The following is an 18,940-nucleotide window of genomic DNA, read 5'->3' as shown; positions in this document are numbered from 1 at the left end:
CTTATTTTATCTTTTGTTAGAGATTTTATGAATGGAGCCGGTAATCATTCCCTTTACCTCCTCCATTGTATTTAATTCAAAGATAGTGTTTGGTTCCCTTTATGTTAGCCTGATGGGTACGCCAAGTCCAAACTTGTATTCAAATGACCACAAGTGCTAAACTCTTCCCTGATGACATTTTACCAAATAGAGAAGAGAGCAGCCCAAACAGTCAATGTCCTTTTGAGATTTATCATCTTTTAGCTTCTGTAGTTCTCATCATCATTTTAGTTGAAGGTGACATGGGAGATGAATCGTAGGAGTAATATTGTCTTGTGTAACCCTACATGAGTCTTACTAGAACACACCTCTTCATCTGGGTTACTGTTTTCTTGAATGACTTTGATCCAAGACAGCATTTCATCCCTCCCTTCTGCCTGGAACAAATACTCGCAGTCAGAGGTGGTCAGTCGCAGCACATTCTTGCGTCTCGTATCGCTGTAGGAGATATCAATCAGACAGGCCTTGATGCTAATTCGTTGTGGGTCCTCGTCACATTGTGTCGAAGCGTGTGACGACGCATCCTTCCTGTCTTTGTAGAGGGTTAGAGTGTGACCTTGTAAAACAGCATACATCTGCTTCCATGATCTCATCCCCCCACCAACACGCTACAGAGATAAGGACACAAGACAAAGACAAATATTTACACACCAAAACATCAGCGATATATATGGTTGTTAGATGAAGGCATGAACGTACAGACATACCTTATTTTTATCTGTATTAAGCTGCCTAAAGTTAAGCAACCCCTCTTTGGAAGAATCAGCAAATATATCAGAAGAGGAATCCCTTCGAGATCCAGAGTCTGCAGATGATTTATGTCCATCCAGAGCCTGCAAATGTGAATACATGACATTTTATAGCAGTAGCTGACAGTACACTGTGACATGATACATGGGGTAAGAGATGAGAACATGCAATAAAAATCCCCTAGAGGAATCAAACTGGGAATGGCACAGTCATATAGTCACCAGGAAACACCATATATGAAATGTGACTCAAAATTGTGTTCATTCACAGGCAAGACACAAAATACCAAAGCCTGTTTGCCTAAAACTACCAAAAAAAAAAAAAAAAAAAAAAAATCAAAACTCTGAAGAAACACATCACACACCATATAAAACAGGATTAGACAACTTCAACCTTTACACCCTTTGTTGTATTTTATGTAAAGTGCCTTGAGATGTTTCTATTGTAATTTAGCACTATACAAGTGAATTTAATTGAATGGGATGTGTTATAAACAGGACACCATACTGAAACTCATTTGCACTTAACCATAGTCACAAGTTAATATTCATCCCCACTACATTTATAATTGCAAAAATATAGATGTGGTAGTCAAATAATATGTTACTGTTAATATGTCAAATAATATGTTATAAAATGTTACTAATAATAATAATAATAATAATAATGAAAAAACAGTCCTAACATATGAGAGTACTAGAATTCAAATATGCTTAACAGCATCAGAAAGTCTGGCATGATATGAACTACCATACTTCCTCACCTTTCTCAGGCCCCTGAAACTGGGCATATGCTTACTGGAAGATCTCCTAAAGAAGCAGACAAAAAAAGAATGGGCTGATATTAAGTCAAAGGCAATGTCAGATAGATTTGTAACTCAATCAAAATAAGAAAAAATGAAAGCAAAGACCCAATCCTAGTATGCACTCACCCTCTGACCTCTTCCTGGTAATTATCCAAACCCTCATCATAGGACTTGGACCGCTCTGTTTTACTGGCTGATTCAGACTCCAGCAAAGCACTTCTCAGAGACTCTACACAGAGATAAGAAAAAAAAAAAAGAAACAATTATTTGTAATTTAGCCAAAAAAAAAAAAAAAAAGACAAAATTGACAAAAAAAAGACAAATTAGACCCAAGACAAATTAGACAAGCATTTACTGGAAAAAATAAAACAAAAATTTAAGTGATTTGTACTGTGGTCTTTCCAAGCTTAGGCCTTGCCTCGCATATCCATGTCCCAACCAACCAAATGCTGTTTACCTTGGTCATGTGACAGCTGACGACGAATGGCAGGGCATGGTGAGCCTGGACTGGAGGGGCCTGTCGTTATGGATGGTGCAACAGATATCACAGAAGAAGGTGGAATAGGAGCAGCCTCTCGGTCTACACTGGGGCTAACTGGTTCATCTATGAAAATAAAACGTTCAGTTAGGACACCACAATAACATTTTAAGAATACCTGGACAGATGTATTATGGGGATGATGTTTTATTAAACTAATCAAAGCATAGTATATATTCGTTCCATTGTCTATATGTCTCATTTAAAGAAGAAAGTGCAGGCATGCTGGATAAGGACATTTTCAGATCAAAAACAACTTTTGTATCTGTCATCTGTGGGAAAATTTTAAAACAGGCTTACATGATTCCCATGGCTAACATGCCACAACACAGCTGAGAGTGGGAACAGATCATCTTCTGACATGTTATCTGAGTGAGAAAGAACTTTTTAACTACCACCCACTTCTGGCACTTCAAGTCTGAAACAGCTCATAGTACAAAGCTGCTCCCTGCAGCTGAGGGGCCCTTTGGAGCTAAATTTAAAAGCAATCGTCCTAGATCCTACTCAGAACCAACTTTGAAGCAGGGCAAAGGAAAAAAAAAAAAAAGATGTCTCCAACTCCTTGTAGGGCCTATTGGGCTACCTTAATAAGGTTCTGCCCATGAGTGCTAAACATTATTTAGTAATAAGAACTTTAAAATTTTTCATCTTTTCATATCTACACTACCAAAACATCAATCTAATGTAGTCTGCATAAATCCATAATTCCAAACAGACAGATGTATAACCTCCTGTAAATGAATGAATAATTATGAATTGCGCTGTAGGACCAAATGAGCTTACACAATTTAGGCCCTGACCAGTGGGACTTCAAACAGGCCATTGATGGAGGCCCAGCGCTCTTCTCAATAAGGGCACTGTTCTCCTGAGCTGGGCACGGTCCCAGAATGGTAGTACTGCGGCATCATCACTGTCACTGCCTGCTTTGTCTGCACCTGGACTGTCATGTCGTCTCAATAATCTACATTACGCAGAACACTAAAGAAACAGCAGTGGCACTGTTGTAAAGTTTGGTGTACTGACCTCACTGATATTAGATATGCTTTACATCCAACTTGAAATGTTCCCTGCAGACCAAAATCTCGAATGAAGCACTTTACAAATCAATGGCAAAATGAACCTTAGAGAATATGTTAAGGAACAGCTTCAATGAGCCAAACAACTCTGAAACTGATTCTTCAGCCAAGGGACAAACAAAAACTACTGTTACTGCCTGTGACCTAGTTCCTCCATACAGTCTGCCTGCAAAGTACAAAATGTTTCCAAAACAAAAGTAGATCAGCATCAGAGACAGTTAAAACCACCCTTTGCTGATTTGGGTTACTCAGTTTAAAAGCAAATCTGTTTAAAAATTCTTTTAGCTGTAAGGGACTGACCATTTCTCTTCACCTAAAACACAGTGGTCACACTAAGACTGAAAACAAATACAGAGAAAAACAAGTGTGAATAACAGGATACCCATTGTCACAGATTTTAAAGTATATAGTCTGATAGAGACAGATACAGAAACATACCTAAAACATATATATAGAGAACAGACAGTTTTAAAAATTTTAAACATGAGACAGTAGATTTCAAAGAACATTTAATGCCCCCAGCCTCCTAACTATAGCAAAGTCCTCATCAAGACATGCCAAAAATCACAGAAGAGTTCCTGTCAATTATGAATATTTTCCTGTTACTGGAGGGTTTACAAGAGAAAGAAACCACTGAAAAGTCATGCCTGTAAAATTTTGACATCATTTAGAAATGTGTCATATCCAAAACCTGATACAAAGCAAAACATTCTGATAACCCTTTTAAAAGGGTATGAATTTGAAAACATTTTTGAAACTCCTTTTCAATTCTCTCTAAGCACTTGTTATGTCAATGATAAGATGGTTGTTTTGAGATAACTATTTAATCAGCAGAAAATGCATTACAGGACTATTGAAGCATAAAGCAATCCATTTTGAAGAGAGAACATCCAAGGAGCCAACATATTAAGAGAAGAAATTCAATATATTCCAAAAGGCTTAAGCCATCCTTCGTTTTGCCCCAGCTAAGCTGAACATCCCACAAACCCTCTCTGTCATGCCACAAAACCTGATTAATAACATCTTCCCAAGAAGATTAATTTATTGGGAACATCTCCACAGCACTGTATATATACACACACCAATAATACGCAGAATCAGATCAACAATGAAACTACATTGGTCTGTAAAACTACAGGCTCCACAGTCATTTTTCCATCCATTTTATCTATTAGCACCTTTTGTGGTAGCCCTTTAACTAGTTTCAGCATGAGCATGTCGAGTATGCCTCATGCTACTACTGCCTACTGTCGTTGCTATGACAACGTGAGCCGACAAAGCTTACAACTGATTCTTCTCTTACCAATGAATGGAATGGAGTCCAGAGACTCATCCAGGTTGCTGGAGCAGGAGGTGTGATGTTGTTCCCCAAGGCGGCGTATGTGTATCTCTCGACGTGCATCGTTGGGAAGCCAGCATGCCACCACATCTGCTGTGGAATCTGCTCCATCGTCATTTACAGCCAGGATATAAGAAGGATGCCGCAGAGGGCTGGGGTTTTTTCCAGAGGGTGGCTTCTCCCTTAAAACGACACCGGACTCTGTTGGGCTTTGTCCATTAATCTGACTCTGGGAGTCTGGGTGGGGTGGTCTAAGAATGCTAGGTCTCTGATGCATCTGTTTCGGACTTGAGCATGAGGAAGACCTGTGTCCTACCAATGCTGCATCTCTGCCTGCCTCAACAGGCTGCATGGTTTCAGTCCGCATCCTGCCCTGGCCCTGTTGGATAGTGAGGGCTGCATAATTTCCTTTGACTGAAGTTCTTTGGTCAGCAAAAGACTGTTCAGCCCTTGCGCTCTTTGCAAAATGTGAGTGTCTCTCTGAAAGCATGGGTGAGGAGCGGGCCTGAAGAGAATCTGGTCCCTTAGAATAGAGAGAAGGGTTGGGTGCCCCCCTTATGCCACCACTGTATCCAACTGAAGGCCTGTAGAGCATGGCCTGTCTGGGCATAGACTGTCGGCTGGGTCTCGTACCTTGGTCTGTTCTTCCATATACTCCTCTCCTCTCACTGGGCCGAGAAAACTCTGTATGTTCAACATAATCTATGGATTTTGCCCGGGGTTTGTGCAGTATGGCATCTTGGGAAACGCTGCGAGGGGGCCAGTTCCTGGCCATCCTCTCTGCATTGCTCATCCTGTCTTGGGAGGCACTGCGTGGGGCAATCTGAAACTGGGGTGGAGGTCCTTGATATGACCGTTCATGGGAGGTACTTCTCCGTCGTATCCCCTTAGGACCCCAGTCTCCCCAGGGAATGTGATGAGTAGCACTAAAGGTGTTCTGACTGGAAGCTCGCAAACTGTCCAGTCTCTCTTGAATAGTCCGACTACCATAGGAATGGATTCCTTTGTTGTCAATGTATTCCCTGTATGTCTGATAAGTACGCCAATCAATGTTTTGATGGTTGGCTTGGTAGTGAGGTGCCTGACCACCATATGAAACCATTGCTGGACCAGCGGGGTAGACATCAGCCATTCTAGGTTGAGGGTACTGCGCTAGTGACCCAGGTCTCCCCTTGACTAAGACAGGGTCTATGTAATCTATCCTTTGTGCTGGACCCACACGCCCTTTTTGGATTGTATCAGGGGGAACCACTACAGTTCTCACGCTGTCGTTGCGCATGCAAACTGCCATCTGGCTTTTTGGATATGGCTGAGGAGGAGGAGATGGGGGCACAGTGATCTCCTTCCGGTACCCATGGTCAGGAGGCGCTGCTGACCCTCGGCAGACCTGTCCTGCTGAGTCAGTCACCTGGGCCATGCCCGTAGGCTTACAGTCTACTCTGGGGTAACATAGTGGGGGCGGCTCAGGAATGTGACAGGCATTTCCGCTGTAGCTACTGTGGCCACGGAGGTAGGCATCCTGAGAGTAGGCCTAGAGGCAGAGCAAAAATCAGTGTTACAACAGATATGTTACAGGCTGCATTTGCAAGTGTGTGTAAAATTCAACAGTGTACTACTAGATGCTTACAGAGAAGGCAAACTAAGATATTATAAATGCTACTGGATGCATGTGTGGGCAGTGCATGTTGCAGTATGAGTGTGTGGAGGCGTTAGCAGTTTAGGGGTGTCAGTGGTCTTCAGCTGTTCCTTATTTAGAGTTCTCATGGTAATATTCACTCCAATGCGGATAATAGTGTAATCAATGTAGAAAATATTTAGATATGACAGTGGTAATAATATTTTATGGTAAAGAAATTTTTCAGTTCATGTTCTCTAAACAACACATTTGATGCTACCCCACATCTAGCAAAGAGTTTTCAATAAAAAAAACAAACAAAAAACAAAACCTATGAAAAAATAAAACTGCAAAAACTGTAAGATGTGGATGGTGTATATGGTACGTTTGGTACATATTTATACCAAACTGAAAATTTTGCCTCATCTCTGACAGTTTCAAAGATTTTCAAGTACAGACAATAAAATAATAGATACAACATAGAACACAGATGAAAAAAACTCATACTGATTACCTAAATAAAAACGGACATAAATCTGGACTGGTAACCAATGTCTACATTTACCCATGTAAGACTGGCAGACTATAAGCTCAGATAGACAGGAGGTTGCCAATCCCTCACAGAGAACATGCTATATTTAGCCTGGCTGATTGCTGTCCAAGGTTCAATTCTTTGTCATGAATACAAAGTTAAAGTAAAGCTTCTTCCAATGCATAAACTGCACCTCACTACATCTACCTACTTTGTTCATACTGCACATACAAGAAGCAAGAGACGTGTAAAGGTATGAGGACTTTGATCTTGCTACAACCTGGTGTCAAATTACAATCTTACATAAAGCTGTGTGCCACAGCAATCAGTACCAGACTCTGTTCCTCCCTTTGTAAGCACAAGTGTACAAGAGAGTTCAGAGGTCACTAGCCTTTATCACACTAATGACACCTGGCATGAAGGATGAAGAAGGGGCGAGGCTTCACTGAAAAGCCAGCTGGTGGCAAGCTCGAGTGCTCAATCAAACAGGTACTGCAGGCACAATGCATCGGCCATTTCTATAGTCCACAAATCTGAATCACTAGCACAGAGCTGACTGTTTACCAGTGGTCCAAGGAAAATGAGTAGCAATAACGTGACCCCTGAACACTGCATCCTGGAATGACGATGATGACATGCATGACACATGCAAAACGAGACAGCAAGCACAACATGCCAACATCAAGTGGCTGCCCAGTCTGCTATTTGCTTACCCGATAAGTAGTTTCCCAAGAAAAAGGCTGCTGTTACACCATGTTAAACCGAGAGCATTTAGAAATTAAGAAAGAGTGGGTGGGAGAGAAAAAGATGCCAGTAGAGGAAAATGCACATTTTCTATAAAACAGAAGAGATTCAAAGAAGAGAGATTGTGAAACAGCCACATCAATGCATGGGCTTGACATGCTAAAAATATACTAAAGCTGCAGCAGCAGTACAGAGGGATGAAGAAGCAGAGATGTAACAGGGGTTGCCACATCACAACCTGCCTGTGCCAGTCTGTCCTGGGTGAAGTGGCAGGAGCAGAAGCTTGCCTCTCATGGTGCTGTTAAGTCCCCATGCTTCTATCCATCTTCAGCCAGAATATTACGATAACTGAACAAGGTGCCTCCAGTCTATGACTCTCTCTCCCCCTCCCTCTGCTCTTGCTCACATAACAGCAGCAGCTGCTGATTATACATTCAGCTGTGATGGTACAGCTCCCCCTCCCAGTCCCTCCTCCTCTCTCCTTTTCCCTCACAGCATCAACCTGTTCAAAACACAGGGCAGTCAGCTGATTTTATCTACTGGTTTCACCTCATCATTCATGCTGTTCCCTCTTTTTCCCTGCTCCGTATTTCCTCTGCTTTCCTGGTCTACCGTTCCCTCCCTTTTCAGCTCCCTGAATGTACACTCTATCTGTGTCTTTGCTAAGCAACTGCTGCCTGTCTCTGAGCAGTCAGCATGTGCTGCCTCCTACAGTGTAATGTCAACCTGCGTCTCTGATAATCCTCTTGCTTTTTATGGGCAGTCTATATCAGTATGCCTACCTACAATAATAAATATTTTTTGTGGGGCTGCTGGCAATTTACTGAGCAATACTGCAACCAGTGTTATCACAACACACACTAGACTGGGTTAATGGGTACAGAAGGAAAAACCGATTCAGAGAGAGGGAGGACCTTATATGAAAGAGGGGTGGAGTAACAGTCAATTTGCCACCAGAAACAGAAACTTTGGTGATAATAAACATAAGACTTATATGCTTGTGAACAATAATTTTTTCTAATCTTATGACTGAATGATATAACTAAATCAAACACACAGGCACCATGTTTTAGGTGAATGATGCTTATATATTCTTTGGATGGAGTACTATTTAAAACAATACATATTGACATTGCAATCCTTCCTATGACAGTCCTCAATGAGGAATTGAATTATTTACCAAGTTAATTATGCTGATTCAATGCAGCCATAAAGGATCCACAAGGGAAAATTTCACCTGAAGCAAAGAGCCCAGCTCTTTCATTATATAATTCATAAGCTGGTTGTCAAATAATAATAAGCCCTTGGGAGAGGATTCCTGAGCATCCTGACAAAGCACTTACTGTGATTTGCTATAGATATGGAAAAGATCAGAGCACCTTCGCTTTGTCTTGAATGAGCATAATGCACAGTAACTGCCAAGAGCTGCTGTTGCACACATTAAAGGTTATGATGAGCTCTAAAGTGCACACAGGTATGAGGGCTTGTCTCTTCACCTGAAATCATCTGATGATATGTAATACAATGTTTTTGTAGAGTACGGCTTGAACAAGGAAAGACAAAGCCATAATAGTAGGTATTTCTAGACTAGGGGCAGACTACAAGAGGCAAACCGATGGTTAGACATTATAATTTACACAAGAATAACTGACTTCTGAAAAGTAGCCATACATTAGGCATACTTATTTACCACAGGTGTCAAACTCCAGTCCTCAAGGTTCACTGTCCTGCTTTTTCCTACTATCCCTGCCCTAAGAACGGTTGATTACCTGACTCAGGTATGTTCAACCATTAAGAAGCTGCAAGGCCAGGGATAGTGACCTTGGGAACTGGAGTTTGACACCCCTAATTATAACATTTCCTTCATTGATGAATAATCTGTAGTTTTTAAACACTCTATTTTATGTGACATCTTAAGCTATTTCTAAACTGTTGTGGAATTTATGTGTCATTTCATTTCTCTTAAACTGTCTAGTCTGGCACATTACTGAATTAGACAACTCCCCAAACATAATTGAAAGAAAATGTTACTACACAGTCCTAATATGACTAAGTATATGATTACATAAACTTAACTCCATTTAAATTCTGTTGCTTCTTTTGAATGTAGTTAATCTACCACAGGGAGCAAACCACTGAGGGTCTCACATATAGCTCAGCATGAGGTAGTGATCCAAAATACCTAACCATGCTGATAAACATCATGCCAGAATAACAAGCACAGAACACTTTCGACACAGTTATTTTAAGTCTAAAGACAATTTTTAATAACCTGAACTTGTATTTCTCTGCCGTTTAGTCAAAGCATATCACACAGAATTACTAGCATTAATAATATGACGGTATATGAATGGCAATGAGGGCATTTCAGCAGTAGTGGCAGCAGCAGTTTTGGAGGACAGAAAGGCTGCTCTGGCCTGATTAGGAGGCCTAGATAGAAAACTCTAATGGGATAGATAGCCTACCTGCATCTTGTGACTACTGTCCCAACATGAACACCAAAAACTAGAGCAACTCTGTGAGACCACATGTCATGGAAATTATTGTGGGACTAGACTAACAGAATGTGTTTTCTGTTTTAAACAGAGAAATTCAAGTCAAATTGTGCTTTTTTTATTTTAAACAATGATAAATTATGCAGTGAAGACCACTGATAAAATAGGATTGTAATGAGAAACTTACCAGCTGAAGAATATCCTCATCTTTTGGCATCACACAAAGTTCAAGAAAGTCACCACTGTTGAAGATCAAACAGGCTTTGAAAACAAGGAAAACAGAGCTACTATCCAGTATCAATTATTAAAAAACAATATTAAATCTCACCTGTCTTGGATCAGTGATATAACCTCACAATAGGCTTTTCCAATTATGCTTGCTCCATTCACTTTTACGATGCGATCGCCTAACAAGCAATAAAAAAAACAACAGCATTGAGTAATTAAGGACTGTAAGTTGTCTTTACAAAAAAAGCTCACACTAATGACGAAAGAGGAAATGTGCCTTCAGGCCAACAGTGAAAGAGAAAGCAAACAGCCTAAAATAAAGTACCTAATATTGAAGTTAACAGTGATTATGTTAAAATGTTCTCTCCATCCAATAAACTACAAAATCAGGGTGGTAGCTAGCAAATAAAGCAGCAGAAAAAAAAGAATACTTCCCTACAACTATGTGTTAATGGTTAATGTCATTTCACAGAAGGCCACCAGAGAAAGCTGCAGTCTTTGCACTTTTTTGCCTGTGCTGAGAAGAAGTTTGCTGCTCTGTATTATATCAAATAGAGGATAATGCTTCAGTGGCGATGATGTCATGTATTCTGAGTACTTTCAATCAGTCTCTATTATGTTGTGGTTAATGTAGGAGAAAGGCTGGTTAATGACTCGTTATTACCTGTGCAAAGCCCAGCTTCATGAGCAGGGCCACCTTCCTTTACTTGCTTCACGAATATGGTGTCCATCGGTTCTAGCCTATTCCGCTGCCTCCCTGATGAAAGTAGAGAGAGAAAGTAGACAATTTTGCAAACATGTGAAAGCATGTAAAATGTAATGAAGGCTCTGGCAGAGCATGTATTGTCATCTGGTTTCCAAAATGTCAAACTGAAAGATTTCACAAAGTTAAGAGCCCTTTCTTATTTATTTTTCAAGAGTAAAAGGTAAATTCTGTTATAACCTCCACTTTATTATAGGTTAATTTACAACCTTTCCCTTACATTAAAGCAGGATTTGAAAGGTGACAACAACTCCAAAACCTACCAATCACTACCAGACTGATCAGTTTCATGACATTTAGGTGAGGAGGGATAATGACTGTTTATGAAAATGAGAAACTGGGAGGTTTGTCACAAGATGTGAAGGCATGTGAATCAACATTATCTCAGCAGAACAGACTGTGTGCTGGCCAGTGCTTGCCCACATTACAACAGTTTTGAATAGGCATGATCATTAATTTGTTCAGAGAAAAACAAAATGTCAATATGGGGCAATTGTGTGGTTTTAGGGAGGTGGATAAAAGCAGCTAAAGCGAGGAAGCCCTGTTTGCTCATGCTGCTCCTGTCTCCTAGCAGCTGAGTAGCTGCAGAAAAAAAGAAGGAAAGAAAGGAGGGAGTAAGAGAAAGAGACTAAGCAAAGGTAGAGTGGCAGTGTGCTCAGCTGCACAACTCCCACTCTTTCCTTATAAACTGAAAAATAGCTCTGGGCACAGCCAGAGAGTGGCTAAAAATCCTTGCCCAGTATTTAACATTCTGGTAGTGAGTCAGAGCACGATGGCTCACAAACAGTGGATGGGAAGGAGTGTAAGAGAATGGGTTTGATATTTTATTAAAAAAAGGATTACAACTTGCTTAAAAATTCTGGGATGTTGAACAAAAGCAGTAAATGTTCTTAATGTGAAGCAAAAAATACAAATTAATAAGAAACAAGACTTTTGTCAAACTATTCTAAGAGTTTTATGTTGGATAAATATGATATAGGAAAATAGCTGGCTAATTAATTAATAATAACCAGAAATAATATTTGTAAACCTCATGAACAAACACATTTTTCTCCCATCCACACACAAAAATCACTCATACAGACTAAACCTGGGGACTGGCATTATGTAACGCTGCAACAGGAGTCCCATACAACAAGAGCCCTGAGACAGGCTCCCTCTTGTGGCAAACTATAAGGACTGCATCAATTTTCACAATCCAGCTATAAATAAATTACTGCTTGAACACAACATACATTTAAAGGTATGGTGACTCCTTGTCTCACCAACATGAGGTGAAAATACAGAGTCAGAGATTTGTGCAATAATAGTTTGTATTAATCAGAGTAAGCAGTTTGTATCTTTTTTTTTTACAGGCTCTAAATCAATTCAATTGATTTTGCTTTTAATCTACAAGGCTGCTCTGGGAATTTATTTAGTTATTATTGTGGTAATTATTGTGGTTTTATTTATTTTTTACTGTTAGCAGTTTAGCACCACCTAACCATGTAATTCATACAGACTCGCCACCTAACTAGCAGTGATGGCACAATCATATTTAAAGAATCACATATAATTTTGGAAAAGACTTGTGTTTGCTGTATAACCTTAAAGTTCAATGTAAAAATCAATATTAATTTCATCTCTACATGTTCTGCTCATTGGCTGTTGGAGTGTTTCTTTAAAAAACACAGAAAAACATGCTTAAGAAAATAAAACATTGCCAGGTTTGATCTGCTCTATTTTAATTACTTGGCAAATGCAGGGAGAGAGGCTGGGTAAAGAATATGATTTGCCTGCAGTTGGCTCACTTTATTCTCATTCACTGTGAAGCTAAAGAAGATGATTTTTTAAAAATAACATTGCATAATGATTTGGAAGTAAAAACTCTACTTACTGACCATTCAACAAAGCCCACATAAAAATTGCTATCAAAATAAAAGCTAACATTGCCTGTAAACAACAACCACTTACATGTAAATAAAGATCAGTTGTAACTGAGGTGAGGATGAAATGAATAGAAAAAAAATAAAACAGTCTTTGTCAGCAGAGAGCTGACAAGCAAACATTAGATCACAAGTGCACCCAAACTTGACCCCAGAGTTATGACAGAAGAGCTTTGTCTTTGGAAGCAGCAGACTAATACAATAAGAGAATTGAGAAAACCGATGGTGGTGCAGCACTGTGCAGGGGTGAGAGTGGCACAATCATAAATGATGTTTTTAAATCCATGTTTTCGCACACTTCTTCACAATATAGCCAAACTTTATCTACACGATAAAACAATTTAGATTATATACATTTTGTAAAAAGAAAAAAAAGAAAGAAAAAAAAAATTACTACAAACTTAATCATGCAGATTAATTGTATGATACTTTTATTCTGAAGAGGGAATAAATTACAAAAAGAAAATCTATTTATGAATTAAAAGAGATTATCAGGGGTGTGAGAGCAACCTAGCATTTCTATTATTTGGGGGTGCTACTGTGTCCAAGCTACCCCAACAAAACACACCAGGCTGTTCCTTCTTCAATTCTGACTTTCTGTCTGTGTCTTTTTCTAGCATCATTTGACGTCCAGGATTCTTTCAGATTTTCTGGCTTACTCAGTCTGAAGCAGCAAAGCTCCAGACTAAAGCATGAACAGTGTTACAGTGTTTTAGTTTTTGGGTAAGGCATAAATCCTGACTGTGTTAATGAGGGTTGCGTCTTTTGTATTAAATGAAGTTTAAATCTGGATAGTGAGAAAGCTCTGTGTATGCTTTCCAGCCTATTCCTGTTGCTGCACATATCACAAAGAGGGGTCACAGAAACAAAGTTCAAAATTGGAACTGAGGCACCACAATAACATTTTATCACATGGTTATGTGCAGATGGTGTATGAAATATAAGTCATCTGCTATTCAGAGGGGTATCTCTAAGGAAAAAAAAAAGCTGCGGTGATTTTTATCAGCATGTCTGGGCATGTCTACAGTGTCTACATGCATGATCCAACAATATTTCTGTCCATTCAGGAGTTTAATCAGTTGAAAGCAACAATTCTCATTAGGACATGACAAGTTCAAGTACGTCGCCCATTAAATGCCAAGGCCTGAGTGACTAAGTAGGCTCGGCTTTCTACGGAGTGATGTCACCATACACAAGAGCCCACATGAGGCCAACACAGTTCATTAACCTATATCTATACGAGAGCAGTATAGCACTCCAACATCAGTACTATGCTATACACACATGACAGCGCCACAATTTTCCCTGGCTTGTCTTAAAACAATAGTCAGCTGCCCATATGAACATTGTGCATATGTACAACCAGTTTTTTTTTTAGTTTTTTTTATTTACTGTAATCTTTCATCCTGTTCAAACCGGTTTACAAGATGCTTTCATAACATTATGTAAGTGATAGGGGACAATACCCACAGTACTATGTGCATAAAAGGATTTAAAAGTTTATATCCAACTAAAAGTTAAAGGGGGATCTTCCAAAGTTACAGCATTTTTAAGGTTAAATTCCCTCTTTTTGTTTCCTTGGATAATGTTGCCTTGATCATGTGCGGTGGAGAGAGAGTGTAACAAAGAAACTACTAAAAAGCCTAACTTTGGAAAATACCCACCTGACTTGACTATGTCAGTCTGCTGAGCCTCAAATTATTTTCAGATTAACTTGTGGGTTTTTACAATGACCTTGGCATATGAATTTTGTCAGTCATCACTTACACTGAAAGCACACTGAGCACTTTTTAACGGCCAGTGTGAATATTAGGAATGATTATACCATGCACCTGTAACTACAGGTATTTGTTTAATGACAGAGCTGGAAAAAAAAAAAGTGAACCTATGCTTTAAAAGGCTGATTTTTATGTGACAGATACCTACTATCACACTGTGTCATACAGCTATGAATGCCTCCACATGTTACATCAGGGGTGGCAATCTCTGGTTCACAAGGGACACTGTCCTGGTTGTTTTCCAAATATCCCTGCCCTGCCCATAGATTACCTGAATTAGGTGTGTTCAGCCAATCCTAATGTGGAATAGCAGGGATAATTAGAAAACAATTTAATTTCTGAATTGAAAGTTTACCAGGTTTATCTCATCTCATTCCATCACAAGCTGAACAGTGGTACTCCAGGATCAGGAGTTCATCACCCATGTTTTACAATAAACATCATATAATATTACTGATATTTTTCCTTTATGATTTCTTTTTTAAAGAATATATACTAAAAAACACCAGCAATCCCTTAATAAAAAATTTCCAATACATACAGACAATGTGGTATAAGATCAGAAATGACTGCATAATTGATGAAACTGTAGATAAAGTCTGAGGAATGTTGAAAACAGATTCATGGGATTTTCCCATTGCTAATGAAAACGAATAGTTTACTTGTGCGTACAATAATGTAGTTCCTCAGCTTGCTGAGCTGCCCTGTAAAATAATTTTGTTTTCCAAGGAATATGCAAAAACTGTAAAATTAAATCTATAACAAAATAAACTGTCCAAAAAGTGAAGGGGTCTTAATATAATAAAATGTATAATAAAATGACTGTTGTACACCTGGACAAATTCCTTTGATTGAACCTCCTCATTGTCAACAAACGGCTGAACAAAGTGTTTAGATCACAAAGATGTTACTAGGAAATCGTATCACAGTGATCACACCGGGACAGGAAAGGAAGTAACGGAGTTCACTTAAATTAAAGAGAGTTCCTATCAGTAAAATTTACATGAAACATTTACTATTTAAAAAATCTCAAATAAGCATAGTGAATCTCTTGTATGTGTTATGAAGAACAAAAGTGTTTTACATTGTTTTCTTGGCAGCCAAACAGATGTGAGACTAAAACTCGGACTTTCAATGACTTATGAAATCTTGTTTGATAAAATTCAGCGGAAAATTTCATATTTTGGCACAAGACTGGTCAAAATTAAACCTTCATGAAACTAACTAATGAATCACCTTCACATTTCCTGTAACTGTAAATTGATTAAGATGAACCTGATGTCTTCTGTATTCAGCAGAAGCTGAGGCATAATAAAAGTACGTGTTATTTTAATAAACTGTCTATCTTCGATATAAAGTATTTGATTTTAAAACATACCGTAATCACAAACTGACATTTTTTTAAAGGCCAAATCTTTGCTTTTTATGGTGAGAAAGAAAAGCAGCAAAACAACTAAGTACAACAATATAAAGCAGGGGAGGAGCAATGTAGGACAGAAGCAGGTGGTCCTGACCAAACTCTTCAGAGCTTCACACAGGTCAGTAGTACACAGGATCTAGTGGTTCTCAGTGCATACAAAAGGGAAAAGAGACTAAGGGGGGAAGGATTAAGAGCCATGAGAAGTCAGGGGAGGTGCTCTGACTCAGCAGTATTGAGGGGAAGGCATGTAGAGGAACAGCCAAGTTTTTCTGCTTACCTCTGCGGCCATGATCTTCCTCCTGTAAAAACACAAAAACATACTTTTGGTCACAGAAGTGGCTATCAAAGCTTTTTGTTGACTTAGTTTTAGTTTATGTAATAAAGAATACTCAGGTGTATGAAACTCATAAAAAGTTTAGCAAAAAAAAACAATTCTCACATTTACCGGGAAAGAGTGCACTGTTGATTCTGGTGGGTACACGATAAAGTGCCGCAGGGTGAAGCCGAATCCTTGGGAAGTGCGATGTAAACGCACAGTTTTAGGTCTCGGCCATGAAAACGGCTCGTCCTCTGTTGGGTATTGTGCTGAAGGAGAATCAAACAAGCTTCTCCACTCTGGGGAATCACTCTGCACAATAAGAAAGGTAGAACTAAATGTAAATGACATAGTTCTTAGTTCATGCTTCTAGGGTCACAAAGAGATTTAACAGATTTGATCAAAAACAACAACAACAAAAAAAACAAACAAAAACATGCAGCTATGAAATCTTGAAACTGAAAGCGACAATGTTGGAAAACCCCAAAGCTAGATTCCAAAAAATGATGCTACTAAAAGTGCATGACATACGCAACAAATTACTGTACAATGACAGCAAGTGTCAGCTATTCATAAAAGTTGAATATGGTTTCAGACGAGAATGAGTTGTAAAAAAAAAACACTGGTAGCTCTACAGTGTGGAGCTGAACAGCTGGAGAGTGGAGCCTGTCAGGCTTCAGGGCTTTGGACAGCCACTCCACTGTTTACTGGCTATTTATAGCCTCACACCTCTGTGGTATCATGTGTGCAGCAACTCTCCCTTTACTCAGGACTCCGCAAATCATATTCCCTGTTCCAATATAAGTTGCAGCAACACCTTTGTTCAAAGTCTGGTATTTCCACACAGAAAAAAATATTTTCCCACACCCTGTTTCAAACAAACCTTCCCCTGCCACCCCCCCCCAAAAGTATAGACTTTCCCCCACAATGTGAGGAATCTGATGAGCTTGCATTCATGTTATCTGTGCCTGGGTAGATTTGTTGAGTAAATCAGAAAATCAGAGCAAATTACCCTACATGTTAACAAAACCAGTGCTAAACTATAATAAAGAACTTGCAAGAGGTTTATACATTTGGATATGAAAACTGTTTGCTTTAATCAGAAATGAAATAAATAAATGAAGTGCTTTCCCGCTTGATCCAGCTGTTCCAAGTAGTAAGCCAAACCACATTATAAAAAAAAAAACAAACGCAAACTTAAAATCAGCAACATCCCATCTCAATGCTCTGTCTTTCACAGTATGAACATTCATTATAAATACATTGTGTGCCTGGAGGGATGTACCAAGTTAAAGCATGTTGTACTGTAGCCTTTGCAGAATGTTTTATTACTTCACAGCAACTAGGTTTTTCTGTATTTAGCCATGTATTTCTAAGAAAGACTGTAACAAATCTCTTAAATCAAAGAATATTTTAATGGCAAATTAATTTAAATGTGCATACTACAGAGTAAGGATCCAGAGACTACTTTGGCTGGCTGGGAAACAGAGCTGCAGGTGCAGCTGACACCCATGTATTTTGATGAAACCAGCAAAACAGGTTTACTATGTTACCAAACTTTGGCTGTTCTCTGATACCAGCACTTCCACGTTGATGTTTGCATCTGTTCCTTCACATAACTAGAAACATTTAGCAGAAGTGAAGTGCCTGCGACAATATAACATTAGATCAACTGGATGATTGAATTCTCTCTGCATTGCTCCCCCGTAATGTTTCTGAGGCATGGCAATCCCAGTCTACTGAATTTGGTTTAGCAGTCAGTGCACAAAAAACAGGACAATTTCCAAGCCTCTGATCTTCAGATGTGGATGACAGGAGGGGTGTGTACCTCCTGACAGACACATGCCAAGCAGTGTTATCTTTGCCGCTTACATACTGTTGTGACACTCCAAATAAATAAATTTTAGATCCACATTTCCTCTCATGGTATCCCCTTCCTTTTATTTATTAAAAATAGCTATTATTACAGACAGAGGACAAAACAAGACTGGTGTAAACCTGATGAACCAGAAAGTAATGCTTTCAAATAATTATGACAAGAGGTCAAAGAGGAATCAATATAAAGGAGAAAATTATGAGATTACTAGTCAAAAAAGGGGCTACAAAGAATGAAAGGAACACCCACATCAAAATACACACCTGTCTTCTCCTGCCCACAAAATGAATGCCTCTCACCTCTTTATGAATCACCAGAATGCCAGACTGATATTTGCAGTGGGTGAGGCAGCTGGGAATGAGATTTCTGTAGGCTTCTGTTCCTCGGCAGGATACCTCTTGGCTTTGAGCAGTGACCAGACCAATGTGACACAGCAGGAGCACTGATTTCAACCACCAGCTGGCCTGGTGATATTCTATGTTTTTCTTTTGGTGTCAACTAATCACACGAATGCACTCATTTGAGGTAACAGAGCAACAGTTTAACAAAATTCTTAAGCATTTTTAAAAGTGAATAAAACACCACTCATGTTCAAGCCAAGGTGGGATATGGACATTGATACAAGACATGGTTTGATATGTGTAGTATAGTACAGCAGCCATCCCAGACCCATTCTCATTCATTTAAATTTAAACTCCTCA

General features: G+C 39.2%; 1 protein-coding gene across 4 annotated transcripts in view; it reads right to left on the bottom strand.

The window, feature by feature from the left end:
- arhgap21b (Rho GTPase activating protein 21b) overlaps positions 1-18,940 on the bottom strand; it is a 32,732-nt gene that overhangs the window by 9,122 nt on the left and 4,670 nt on the right. For 2 of the 4 annotated variants that reach the window (XM_026312706.2, XM_026312707.2), the window contains exons 3-13: positions 16,487-16,675; positions 16,325-16,346; positions 10,826-10,918; positions 10,262-10,340; positions 10,121-10,175; positions 4,512-6,078; positions 2,052-2,198; positions 1,721-1,823; positions 1,553-1,598; positions 747-872; positions 348-647 (exon numbers count right to left, since the gene is read on the bottom strand). In XM_026312706.2, the coding sequence (XP_026168491.1) occupies positions 348-647; positions 747-872; positions 1,553-1,598; positions 1,721-1,823; positions 2,052-2,198; positions 4,512-6,078; positions 10,121-10,175; positions 10,262-10,340; positions 10,826-10,918; positions 16,325-16,346; positions 16,487-16,675 (2,727 nt within the window). The remainder of the gene's footprint in view (positions 1-347; positions 648-746; positions 873-1,552; positions 1,599-1,720; positions 1,824-2,051; positions 2,199-4,511; positions 6,079-10,120; positions 10,176-10,261; positions 10,341-10,825; positions 10,919-16,324; positions 16,347-16,486; positions 16,676-18,940) is intronic. The other 2 variants (XM_026312709.2, XM_026312710.2) reach the window with 1 other exon arrangement.

Source organism: Mastacembelus armatus, chromosome 17 (genome assembly GCF_900324485.2).
Source record: "Mastacembelus armatus chromosome 17, fMasArm1.2, whole genome shotgun sequence".
NCBI lineage: Eukaryota > Metazoa > Chordata > Actinopteri > Synbranchiformes > Mastacembelidae > Mastacembelus > Mastacembelus armatus.
The sequence above is the reverse complement of the archived record's forward strand: the minus strand, read 5'-3'. Positions and strand labels throughout refer to the sequence as shown.